The sequence below is a fragment of the Microcaecilia unicolor genome, chromosome 9 (assembly GCF_901765095.1).
Source record: "Microcaecilia unicolor chromosome 9, aMicUni1.1, whole genome shotgun sequence".
Classification (NCBI taxonomy): Eukaryota; Metazoa; Chordata; class Amphibia; order Gymnophiona; family Siphonopidae; genus Microcaecilia; species Microcaecilia unicolor.
The window spans coordinates 185,199,372-185,212,592 of record NC_044039.1 but is presented as its reverse complement, the minus strand read 5'-3'; the positions used below and the strand labels follow the sequence as shown (position 1 = coordinate 185,212,592).

At 43.5% G+C, this 13,221-nt stretch overlaps 1 protein-coding gene across 1 annotated transcript in view; it reads left to right on the top strand.

Moving 5' to 3' along the window:
* ADSS1 (adenylosuccinate synthase 1) overlaps positions 1 to 10,745 on the top strand; it is a 98,385-nt gene extending 87,640 nt beyond the window's left edge. The window contains exons 11-13 of the mRNA XM_030214404.1: positions 470 to 567; positions 7,292 to 7,441; positions 10,376 to 10,745. Coding sequence (XP_030070264.1) covers positions 470 to 567; positions 7,292 to 7,441; positions 10,376 to 10,428 — 301 coding nt within the window. The 3' untranslated portion in view covers positions 10,429 to 10,745. The remainder of the gene's footprint in view (positions 1 to 469; positions 568 to 7,291; positions 7,442 to 10,375) is intronic.
* Positions 10,746 to 13,221: the final 2,476 nt, after the last annotated feature.

The window sequence follows — 13,221 nt, the reverse complement described above, 5'->3', positions numbered from 1 at the left end:
TTGAATATATTATTGCAGTTCTATTAAGCTTCACACTAATTGTTAATTTGAGTTTATTTGAATGAAAATTTGCTTGCATTTATATTCAATAAAGAAAGAGATAATTTGCAAATCTGAAAGTTTGGTCCTTCCATTTCAGGAACAAATCCTAAATTTAGATTCTTTTCCTCCTTTATTCTTTGAGAGTAAAGGACGAGGTTAGTTTATTTGTTCCACTCCCTCGGCTGTGAGTGTGTGTTCCCTGGATATTCGCCACGACTACAACCATCAGGTATCTGGGAGCACATCACTACAGTCCAGCCGAGAGGGGTGGTAACATTATACCAGCCTAATTATTTCTGTTATTGCTGTGTTGAGTCCAAGGGCAGGCGAATCAGGTGAGTGGGAAATGGAACATTTGGGAATGAATGAAAAAGAAAGCAAAAGGGATTCATCTTGCTCATGGGCTCTCACTTATGTTTTTTGTCAGCCTGGCATTAACAAAACTAGATATTCTGGATGTCCTTGATGAAGTTAAGATTGGGGTTGCCTACAAGCTGAATGGAAAACGAATTCCACATTTTCCAGGTAATTAAAAAAAAATACATAGCATGCTGATGTATGGTGTAATAGCACTGGAATGAGGTGTCTTGGTGCCTGGGACACACAACAGGAAACACACCCTCCATAAGAACATAAGAGTAGCCATGCTGGGTCAGACCAATGGTCCATCAAGCCCAGTATCTTGTTTTCCAAACAGTGGCCAAGCCCAGTCACAAGTACCTGGCAGAAACCCAAATCGTGTCAACACTCCATACTATAAATCTCAGGGCAAGCAGTTGCTTCCCATGTCTGTTTCAATAGCAGACTATGAACTTTTCCTCCAAGAATTTGTCCAAACCTTTTTTAAACCCAGATACGCTAACCGCTGTTACCACCTCCTCCGGCAAAGAGTTCCAGAGCTTATCTATTCGTTGAGTGAAAAAATATTTCCTCCTATTTGTTTTAAAAGTGTTTCCATATAACTTCCTTGAGTGTCCCCTAGTCTTTATACTTTTGGAACAAGTAAACAATTGATTTACTTCTACGTGTTCTACACCACTCAGGATTTTGTAGACCTCAATCATATCTCCCCTCATCCGTCTCTTTTCTAAGCTGAAAGAGCCCTAACCTCATACGAGAGGAGCTCCATCCCCTTTATCATTTTAGTCGCTCTTCTTTGAACCTTTTCTAATTCCACTATATCTTTTTTGAGATACGACGAGCAGAACTGAATGCAATACTCAAGATGTGGATGCACCATGGAGCGATACAAAGTCATTACAGTATTTTCGGTCTTATTCACCATCCCTTTCCTAATAATTCCTAGCATCCTGTTTGTTTTTTTGGCTGCCGCCACTCACTGAGCAGAAGATTTCAGCATGTTATCTACAACAACACCCAGATCTTTTTCTTGAGTGCTGACCCGCAAGGTGGACCCTAGCATCAGGTAACTGTGATTCGGATTATTCTTTCCAATGTGCATCACCTTGCATTTGTCCACATAAATCTCATCTGCCATTTGGATGTCCAGTCTTCCAATTTCCTAAGGTCTTCCTGCAATATTTCACAGTCCACATGTGTTTTAACAACCTTGAATAGTTTTGTATCATCTGCAAATTTGATCACCTCATTCGTCGTTCCGATTTCCATATCACTTATAAATATGTTAAATAGTACTGGTTCCAGTACAGGTCCCTGCGGCACTCTACTGTTCACTCTCCTCCATTGAGAGAAATGACCATCCTGCTTATAATCGAACGAGAATAACGCCCAAGTTCCGACCTAAATCGGGAGATGGGCGTTTATCTCACAAAAACGAATAACGCGGTATAATCAAAAGCCGAATTTGGGTCGCTTTCAACTGCACTCCGTCGCGGATGCGGACAAAGTGGACGGGGGCGTGTCGAAGGCGTGTCGAAGGAGGAACTGGGGCGTGGTTATCGGGCGAACAGAGATGGGCGCCCTTCGCCGATAATGGAACAGTTTTGAGCTAGAATTTAGAACACTTTTCCTGGACCCTGTTTTTTTACGAATAAGGCCCCCAAAAGTGCCCTAAATTACCAGATGACCCCCAGAGGGAGTCGGGGATGACCTCCCCTGACTCCCCCAGTGGTCACTAACCCCCTCCCACCACAACAAATGATGTTTCACAACTTTTTACTTTCACCCTCAAATGTCATACCCTCCTCCCAAGCAGCAGTATGCAGGTCCCTGGAGCAGTTGTTAGGGGGTGCAGTGGACGTCAGGCAGGTGGACCCAGGCCCATCCCCCCCCCTACCTGTTACAATTGTGCTGCTTAATGCTATTAGTCGTCCAACCCCCCCCAAACCCACTGTACCCACATGTAGGTGCCCCCCTTCACCTCTTAGGGCTATAGTAATGATGTAGACTTGTGGGCAGTGGGTTTTGAGGGGGATTTGGGGGGCTCAACACCCAAGGGAAGGGTGCTATGCACCTGGGAGCTCTTTTACCTTTTATTTGTTTTTTGTAAAAGTGCCCCCTAGGGTGCCCGGTTGGTGTCCTGCCATGTGAGGGGGACCAGTGCACTATGAATCCTGGCCCCTCCCACGAACAAATGCCTTGGATTTATTCGTTTTTGAGCTGGGCGATTTCATTTTCCATTATCGCTGAAAAGCAAAATCGCCCAGCTCACACCTTGACGAATAAAACATGGGCGTCTTTTTCTTTTAAAAAATACGATCCGCCCCGCCCCTTCACGGACCCGTTCTCGGAGATTAACGCCCATGGAGATAGGCGTTTCTGTTCCATTATGCCCCTCCATTTAACCCTACTCTTTGTTTTCTGTCCAATAACCAATTCCTAATTCACACCAGAACCTTGCCTCCTATCCCATGACTCTTTCATTTTCTCAGGAGTCTTTCATGAGGAACTTTATCAAAAGCTTTCTGAAAATCTAGATACACTACATCAACCGGCTCACCTTTATCCAATGTTTATTCACGCCTTCAAAGAAATGAAAACAATTGGTGAGGCAAGACTTCTCTCGGCTGAACCCATGCTGACTCTGTCCCATTAAACCATGTTTGTCTACTTGTTCTATAATTTTATTCTTTATAATGGTTTCCTCTATTTTGCCTGGCACCGACGTCAGGCTTACCGGTCTATAATTTCCCGGATCACACCTAGAACCCTTTCTAAAAATCGGCGTCACATTGGCCACCCTCCAGGTACTACGGACAATTTTAATGACAGGTTACATATTACTAACAGCTGATCAGCAATTTCATGCTTGAGTTCTTTGCGTACAGGTGATTTACTACTCTTTAATTTGTCAGTTTGGCTCAGTACATCTTCCAGGTTCACTGAGATTTCTTTCATTTCCTCCGCATCATCGCCCTTTAAAAACATTTCCAGTATATGCAGATCTTTTACATCTTCTTCTGTAAGGAGAGAAGCAAATAATTGATTCAGTTTCTCCGCTTTGGCCTTGCCCTCCCTGAGTGCCCCTTTTGCTCCTTCGTGATCTAACGGTCCCACAGATTCCCTCGCAGGCTGTCTGCTTCTGAGGTACTTTAAAAAGTTGTTACTGTGAGGTTTAGCCTCTGCAGCAAGTTTCTCTTCGTATTCTGTTTTAGCCTTCTTTATTAATGCTTTGCATCTGACTTGCCAGTGCTTATGTTGCTTCTTATTTTCTTCATTTGGGTCCTTTTTCCATTCTTTGAAGGACAATCTTTTGGCTGTAATGGCCTCTTTTACTTCACCTTTTAACCATGCTGGCTGACCTTTTCTCTTCCTTCCACCTTTGCAAATACATGGAATGCATCTGGACTGGGCTTCCAAGATGGTATTTTTGAATAATGTCCACATCTGATTTAGAGGGGCATAATAGAACGGCGCCAGCCAAATCGATGGGCAGCCATCTTCGGGGCCAGCTCCACAAAGGGGCGGAGCCGAAGCGTATTTTCAAAATACGCTTGGCGCCGGCCAAATCGCTCGCCAGGGTTAGATGAGATGGCCGACTCCGATTTTCAGCCATAATGGAAACCGGAGCCGCCCATCTCAAATCCGGCGAAATGTAAGGCATTTGGGCAAGGGAGGAGCCAGCATTTGTAGTGCACTGGCCCCCCTGACATGTCAGGACACCAACCGGGCAACCTAGGGGGCACTTTAAAAAATTAATAAAAAAACCAAAATTAGCTTCCAGGTGCATAGCACCTTTCCCTTGTGTGCTGAGCCCCCAGACCCCCCCCCCAAAACCCACTGCCCACAACTCTACACTATTACCATAGCCCTAAGGGGTGAAGGAGGGCACCTGCATGTGGGTACAGTGGGTTTTGGAGGGCTCCCATTTACCAGCACAAGTGTAACAGGTGGGGGGGGGGGGGTGGGCCTGGGTCCACCTGCCTCAAGTGCACTGCACTCACTACAAACTGCTCCAGGGACCTGCATATTGCTTTCAGGGAGCTGGATATGGCATTTGAGGCTGGCATACAGGCTGGCAAAAAATGTCTGATTTTTTTGTGTGTGTGCGTGGGAGGGGGGGTGGTGACCACTGGGGGAGTAAGGGGAGGTGATCCCTGCTTCCCTCCGGTGGTCATCTGGTCAGTTGGGGCACGTTTTGGGGACTTGGACCTAAAAAAAAAGGGTCCAAATAAAACGGACCAAATTCTCCTGACGGCCGGCTTTCTTTTTTCCATTATCGGGCGAAGCCGGCCATCTCATCGCACGCCCCCATCCCGCCCACGTTCTGCCTTCGCTACCATCCCGACATGCCCCCTTTCAACTTTCGCCGGCCCCACGACGGAACGCAGTTGAAGCCACCCAAAACCAGCTTTCGATTATGCCGATTTGGGTGGATTCAGGAGATCGCCGCCCATCTCCCGATTTGTGTCAGAAGATGGGCAGCGATCACTTTCGAAAATAAGCCTGATTGTATCCTAACCTTTGCAGCCGATCCTTTTAGTTTCTTTAGTCATGAGTTTGACATACCTGCTTTATATAGTTAACACAAAGGGATTAGGCAGATGTAAATGTACTGTACACAGTTGAGAAAAATAAAATAGAGATAAAGTGCTAATATTTCGCCATTTACATGCAGGATTGAAGTAAGCACACAAGTTTGTGACATAGTAACATAGTAGATGACGTCAGAAAAAGACCTGCATGGTCCATCCAGTCTGCCCAACAAGATAACTCATATGTGCTACTTTTTGTGTATACCCTACCTTGATTTGTACCTGTCCTCTTCAGGGCACAGACCGTATAAGTCTGCCCAGCACTACCCCCGCTTCCCAACCACCAGCCCCCGCACAGACCGTATAAGTCTGCCCAGCACTATCCCCGCCTCCCAACCACCAGCCCCGCCTCCCACTACCAGCTCTGCCACCCAATCTCGGCTAAGCTCCCGATGATCCATTTCTTCTGAACATCCAAGAGCACCAGGATCAGAATTAGTGTAAAGTGCTGAACCTGCGCAGATCTTCCTGTGCTTAGTAGTTCCTTTACTTTTGTTGTTATTTTTCTTTGCACTCTGCTGAAAAGACATGAAAACAAGACTCTCCCAGAAAGTCTGTTGGGGATTCTTTGTGTTGTTGCTGTTTTCATCATCGTTATTTTCATCCTTTCTTTTTAGCTTCCTCTTCTTCAGCGTGGGGCCATGGCACAGGCCAAACCAGGCTTCAAGCTCTGTCCAACTTGTGACAGAAAAGTGGCCATATATGAAACCCACAAGAGATGTGCCATCCATCCAGGGCCTACTCACATCAGGGAGACTGTGGACAGATGCTCCTAAGAGCACGGAAACAATGCCCCTTGGTAGAGCTACACCATTATTCAGATTTTTACACTGGCTCCCTGTAACTGTATGAATTGAATCCAAAGCTTTATGCTTGGTCTTCAAAACTCTGTATGGGTCTAGTCCATCTTATATGTCTGTGTTAAAGCATTTGAAGATAGTTGCTATTCTATTTGATCGATTCACATAAATAAGCTTCAACTGCCAGTGACCACATCTTTGAGGCTTCATCATAAGTTCTGAGACATCCACAATGCTGCCAGTGCTGAAACATTTCTTCACTAGAGCATTTCTGGACACAGCTTAAGCCAAGTTTTTCTTCCGCAAGACAAACCACAATATCTTGGTCTATTCAAACAGTTCAGTGCAGCAGGAAAAAGTGAGCAGACCAGAAAAAAAGTCTAAATAGTCCAAAACACGGTCCAAAGAAGCAATTCTGTTAAAAAACAGCAGCGGAGGGGTGAAAACTGCACCCGACTTAGCTACATTTTTTGCCCTTCTGGGCTGCATCAGGGACCCATTGTGCTATAGAACAAAATATAGACAAATATTGAAGAGATCAACACATATAAATAATCACTTAAAAATCAATAAAATTGTTTGCCTATTTGCTTCCTGCAAACAATTCAGTGCTCCACTTTATAGAATAAGGTCAGTTGCATGCTCAACTTCATTTAATAACTGGCTATTAATTGGCGTTAACAGCCAGTTATTGGCTATAATTGGTGCTAATTGGCAACAATTAGTACTTACACATGTACTTCCATGAATCGCTAGTTTATAAGTTGCATGCTCAAATCCCATAGAGAGCAGTCAAGGGGACAGGGACATTGGAGGGGCATGGGTGGGTTAGGGGCATGTTGGGAAATTAAGCATGCATGTTATAAAATACTATTATTTATGTGCCTGTCTACCGTTGGGTATGAGCATTTCCAACAGGTGCAAAGAAAAGGATTTAATGCTAGTGTTGTTTAACAGCAGCTCTGTGTAGAACAGCCGTTATAGAATTTGTGCTCAGCATGCATCATTCCGGCGCCTAAATTTGGCATAATTTTTTGTACCTCTTCCATAATCTGCCTACTGTCTACCTGAAGCCTAATCATGCTTGCAACAGCTCTCCACAGCCTGGACTGCAAACAAACTCTCACTGACTGAAAAAGAGAGTCTATCAGGAAATTTATAATTGGCCTTAATTGACCCTAATTGGTGTTAATTGGCTCATTAATCAATTGAGATGCGCATGAATCTTGGGATCACGCCCAAATTTGAGCACAATAAATTGGTCACCGTATATAGTGTCCGAGGGTTATTACACAGCTGGTGTCATCGTATATAATTTTCATAAGAATCCATATGAAATATTTCAGAACTACATCTTAGACTTCTCTAAAATCAGAGAGAAGATTTTGATTAGTTTTTTTGTTAATGACTTTTAATTCTGGAAAATGTATGTTCTTTTCAATTTTTAACTTGGGCTGTATTGTTTTTAATTTAGAACTAACTATGTTCTTACAGCCAATCAAGAAATTTTACAGAAAGTGGAAGTGGAGTATGAGGTTATGCCAGGCTGGAAGACTGACACAACTGGTGCCAGGAAATGGGAAGATCTTCCACCGAAAGCGCAGAATTATATCCGATGTGTGGAAAACCACATTGGAGTACCAGGTAAGCACATCTTAAAGTCTTTGTGCCAAATCTGACAAGGCCATGATAAGGGCAATTCTATAAATAGGCGCTCATGGGTACGCACCACTTCGTGCATTTAAATGCAGAGAAAAGTAGCACTTGCATGTGTAACCACCCTAAGCACAATTCTGTAGGGGTGCACTGAAGTGCTATAGGGCCAGATTCTATATAAGGCACCTAAAAAATCCGCACTGTAAACATTTCCGCCTAAGCGTATCCTATAAGCGGCGCCTAGATTTAGACACAGTATATAGAACATGCTTAGTTGATTTTCCAGCGCCTAAAACTACGCGCGTCTATTTACACCAATGAAAATGTGTAGTTATAGAATACATTTGGATTTTGGCGCGGAACGCTAGGTGCGCTATATAGAATCCGGCAGATAGTGTGCAAAAGCAAGGAGGGGTGTGCAAGTGACCGAAGCATGGTCAGTACATGTGTGGAACTGTTCCATGTATAACTCACAGAATAGTGTAAATTACATGCACCCTTTCCACGCTGGAGTACCCACAGTTACACCAGGTCTATGGCTGGTGTTTAAAGGTAAGGTGTGCTGATGCTGGCTTATATTTATTTATTTATTTATTTTAGGCCATTTATACCCCGCCTTTTGCCATAGTTTTGCAGCCCCAAAGCGGCTTACAATGAACTATTAAATAAATACAATACAGTGCATTCTGTAATGAAATCTGAGTGCCCAGATATTGTTATGGAATAGGCTGTCGGCACATGAAATCAGGGCACCAACAGGGAGGCACCAACTTATAGAATTGCTTCCAATGTGCATGCAATGGATGGGTAGGGTGCAAACAAGGAGGTACCATATCAAGGAGTTTTTCAAAGAAAGAAAAAGACTGGAGAGTTCCAGTGGAATTTCAGATTTCAAATGTTAGAAAGTATAGGCTATTATGTTATGCGAAGCCCGTACAAATTTTGAGCTTTTTTTGGACACTTTAAGTACAGTTTTGAGTTGATTATATTGATGTATTTTGCATACTGTACCAGTGACCTATTACGGAGGTTTTTTTCTGCAATGACTGAACTGGGGAAGCACATTTGAGTGCTCCATTACTATTCTGAGGCTTTTTCTTCCGTTTTGGGTACATATCATTTCTTTTTTAGTGAGGTGGTTTATTAATGTATTTTTTTTATTATTTTTGTCCCTCACACCTCATTAATTATTGTTTGTAGTTTGGTTTTGAGTTTGCCATCTTCCTCCCTGTGAATTAAATGGGACCCCTTGCCCAACACCTTCACTAAATATTATTTGCCCTTACCTACAATCGCTTTGTGGTCTGTCATATCTGGGTTCCAGGGCCGCCCTCACTCACGGTACTACATGGGGTTAACAGTAAAAAAACAGAACGCATCATAATGGTAGCCCACCTTGATAAATTCCCCCAAGATCCTGAACCACAAATACTTTTTTCTCATTCTAAGGGCAGTCCTGTAAAGAGGAGCCTATCTGGAGCCTATTCTGTAAAGAAATTTAAGTTCATCTCTGGAAATCTGTTTCAGGTGTCCAATAGGGGTGGACCCCCAGAAGGTTTTTGTTTTGCTTTCTTTTCTTATGTGTGCATTCTTTCAGGAAAGAGCGTGCACTATGGGGGAAACTCTATATATGATACCGAACATTAGGCGCTAATTCTACATCGAATGTTTGGCACGAACAAAGTGTTCTAACAGGGTGCTGAAATGGAGCAAAAACGGCAGCTGTGCACGCAAAAGTACATTGACACACCGATGTATAGAATAGTGCTTGTTTCCATTTGGATCTGCAAAGGGGGTGGGGCCATGGGAGGGGCACAGGTAAGCCAAGGGCATTCCCTTAAAATACATGCAATGCTATAGAATTCAGGAGATCTGTACCCAACTTGTGCTCTGGGATTTATACCTGGTTTCAGTTGGTGTCACTCCTCGTACCCAAATTGAGTGCGAATCCAGGCACCATGCGCTATTCTATAAAGGGCGCCATTCCCAAAATGCCGGTTATAGAATACCATTTGGCACCGGTTTTTTTGGTGTCAAATTTTGAGCACCATTTATACAATTTCCCCCTGTGTGCACAGTTCATGCGCTTATCAGCAGATAACATTTGTTTCAAATGATAGCCCGTCCCTAGTGTCCACCCTTTCAATGAAAAATGTTTCAGCACAGGCCAGCATTCATAGAATTCCAGTGGCTATTATGTACTAAACTGCAAATTGTTTTATAGGTGTGCCATTAAGATCTGCAAAACAGCCTGAAATACACAAAAATTATGGCATTTTGGGCTTTGCATTTTTTTATGTGTTGTTAAGTCCAATTTGCAAAAAAATTCACAAAATGCCTCCCTTTCAAGTAATAAACCTTTATGTATGTTCACCAAAATTCTTACTTGATGAGGTACTTCAAAGCAATATCATGCAATGCACCTCATTAATTCAGAATTCAGTGAAAACCAGCAGAGGAAACCATATTTATGGTTTCACTTCCTGAAGTGTACTTAGGTTTTGTAGCCCAGGACCTCAGGTTTGAACACAGGTTATTTTATCCAGTTAAGTGGCAGAAGTTTAATTAAAAAGGATCCCAGGGAAGGAGGGATCTGCCTCAGAAAAAAAGGATCAGGGGCTGCAGGGGCTGATTAAGGGCTCCTTTTACTAAGGAGTGCTAATGATTAGCACATACTAAGAAGCCCATAGCAATAAAATGAGCATCTTAGCATTTAGCACAGCTAATTGTTAGTGGATGATAAATCCATTAGGGCACCTTAATAAAAGGAGTCCTAAGTGTTTGTGCTGCTTATTTGTACCTAACTTGCATGCAAAAAGAGCTGCTAACCTGTGGGAAATCCCATGAGTTAGTGCATTAGCCTCAGTGTATCCTGTCTTGAAATAATTGCTCAAATTATTCATACTCTTATTTTAATTTCAGTTAAATGGGTTGGCGTTGGAAAATCAAGAGAATCAATGATCCAGCTATTCTAAGCAAAGAAAGTGTCTGTCCTGAGATGCCCAATTGTGCCTTCACCAGAACTCCCAAGCTGTGATGGATAGTGTCTTACACACAAGATTCTTCTTATGTAAAAATGACTAAAACCATATATATATATATATAATACTCATTCTGTGTTTTTTTTCCTGTTCACAGAACATTTCTCAATAAATGAGATCTCTATGAGTTTGAATGCTCAGAAACAGATAAAGTAGGAACATTTTGAAAGAAAAGAAAGGAGTTTGGATTTTTTATTTTACTTTACCTGAATTTGATTATATGCTATAAAATAATCTTTCTCCTCAAAAGAGACCTTGTTTCTACAGTATATTTTATACACTGGAAATAATTTAGGGGGATGTTTAGTAAGCTGTGATTGCCCTTACATGGTAGGTTATGACCACTAAAGGTCATAAGCGCCATTTTAAAATCAAAGCAACTATGGGTCAGGAACAGAGGGAGCCTATCTCAGTCTGTCAGACTACCAGGGTGACCCCTGGATGAGTCCCAGTGGGGGGGGGGGGGGGGTGTCATGGTAGCAGGGGCTGATCTTGTGGACAAGGGGTCCTACCCAGAGGGGTGCTTGATGGGGAGGAGAATTTGATTGTGAGGTTTGCTAACTGAGGGGAGGGGGACCACTGCAGAAGCAACTTAGATTATGTGCTGGAGCCTACATTCGTGCCTCTGCAATTAGCACAGGTGCACCCAAGGTATCCACCGACACACACAACACATGCCTGTGTAGTAAATGGAGAGCAGGTGCTAAGTTCACCCCCTACACTTACTGTACAGGCTTTGCACACTTACCTGTGGATTCTATTAGGTCGACTAAATTTGGGCGTGGATCCCAGATCCATGTGCAAACTAATTAGTTAATGAGCACTTAATCAATAATTGGTGTTAATTAGCACTCATTTGGATTTACATGCAGATGTGCCCTGCATCCTATTCAGTAAAATGCATGCCTAAATTTTATAGCGTGCAACTCAAAAAGGACAGGGCCATGGGAGGGACATTCCCAGAAATTAAGCGTGATGTTATAGAACAGGGTCATTTATGTGCCCGACTATCAGTTGCCCACCAGCATTTCAGCAGGTTCATGTTTCAGCAGGTGTCAAGTGTCACACCTAAAGTTAAGTGCGAGATCTGCACTAAGCTAGTATTTTATAAAGGGCACTCCACACAGCGCGCACTTTGCAGAGTACTATTTTAACAGATCTTCCTGGCACCTAACTTTGAGCATCATTTATAGAATTCCCTCCTTAAGGTGCAGTAAGTACAAAAACTTACTGCACTTTAGTAAACAGGATCCTTACTGATAGTTCTCATACTTTTTTTAAAGCACCTTGGAAATGTATCTTCATCCAGCTCCTCATTATAATATTTATAAGTGGAGTGGATTGAGGGTCTCCCTCTTCTGTAATTTTCCCATTTAAAGGGCAGTTAAGGAGCACTTGCATACATAAATATAAAGAAGACCAGCACTTGTACATAAGAACATAAACGTTGCCATGCTGGGACAGACCAAAGGTACATCAAGCCCAGCATCCTGTTTCCAACAGTGGCCAATCCAGGTCACATGTACCTGGCAAGATCCCAAAACAGTACAATACATTTTGGGCTGCTCAGTGGCGTTCCTAGGGGGGGGGGGTACGGTCCGCCCCGGGTGCACGCCGCTGGGGGGGTGCCACGCGCCTGTCGGCGCCGCTCATTCCGTGCTCCCTCTGCCCCGGAACAGGTTACTTCCTGTTCCGGGGCAGAGAGAGCATGGAACGAGCGAAGCCAACAGGTGCGCGGCACCACCCCCCTCCCCCCCAGCAGGTAAAAATGCACCCGGGGGGTGTCGTTTCGCCGGGGGGGGGGGCGCATCGGCGATCCGCCCCGGGTGTCAGCCGCCCTAGGAACGCCACTGAGGCTGCTTATCCTAGAAATAAGCAGTGGATTTTCCCAAGTCCATCTTAATAATGGCTTATGGACTTTTCTTTTAGGAAGGTATCCAAATCTTTTTAAAACCCCGCTAACTGCTTTTACCACATTCTTTGGCAACGAATTCCAGAGTTTAATTACACGTTGAGTGAAGAAATATTTTCTCCAATGTTTTAAATTTACTACTTTGTAGCTTCATTGCGTGCCCCCTAGACCTAGTATTTTTGTAAAGAGTAAACAAGCAATTCATCTCCACCTGTTCCAGTCCACTCATTATTTTATAGACCTCTAATATATCTCCCCTCAGCCGTCATTCTCCAAGCTGATGTGCCCTAGCCGCTTCAGCTTTTCCTTATAGGGAAGTCATCCCATTCCCTTTATCATTTTTGTCACCCATCTCTTTACCTTTTCTAATTCCACTATATCTTTTTTGAGATGTGGTGATCAGCAAATTGACTACATGCCGTTGTATAAGATTGCACATAAGTGGCATGGCACGTAAAGACAAGCATGTCTTCATATGGGCAGAGTATGGAAGGAGCATGACTGCAGCTTTCACTTACACTTTGTGGAGGGAATTCTGTAAATGGCGCTCAAAATTCCGCACCCCAAAAAATCAGTACTAGGCACAGTTCTATAAAGGGCACACTTTCTAGAATTGTGCTTAGGCACGGATCTGTGCCTAACTGTTGGGTGCAGGATTTATGCCTGCTAAAAGCAGGTGTGAAAGCCAGTGCCTAACCTTAGGCGTGGATCAACCTAATTCTGTACTTCTGTGCACAACTTCTGGAACATCTCAAGCATGCCCCTGGCCACACCCATTTTCATGTACATGCTATAAATGTTGTATGTCCATTAGA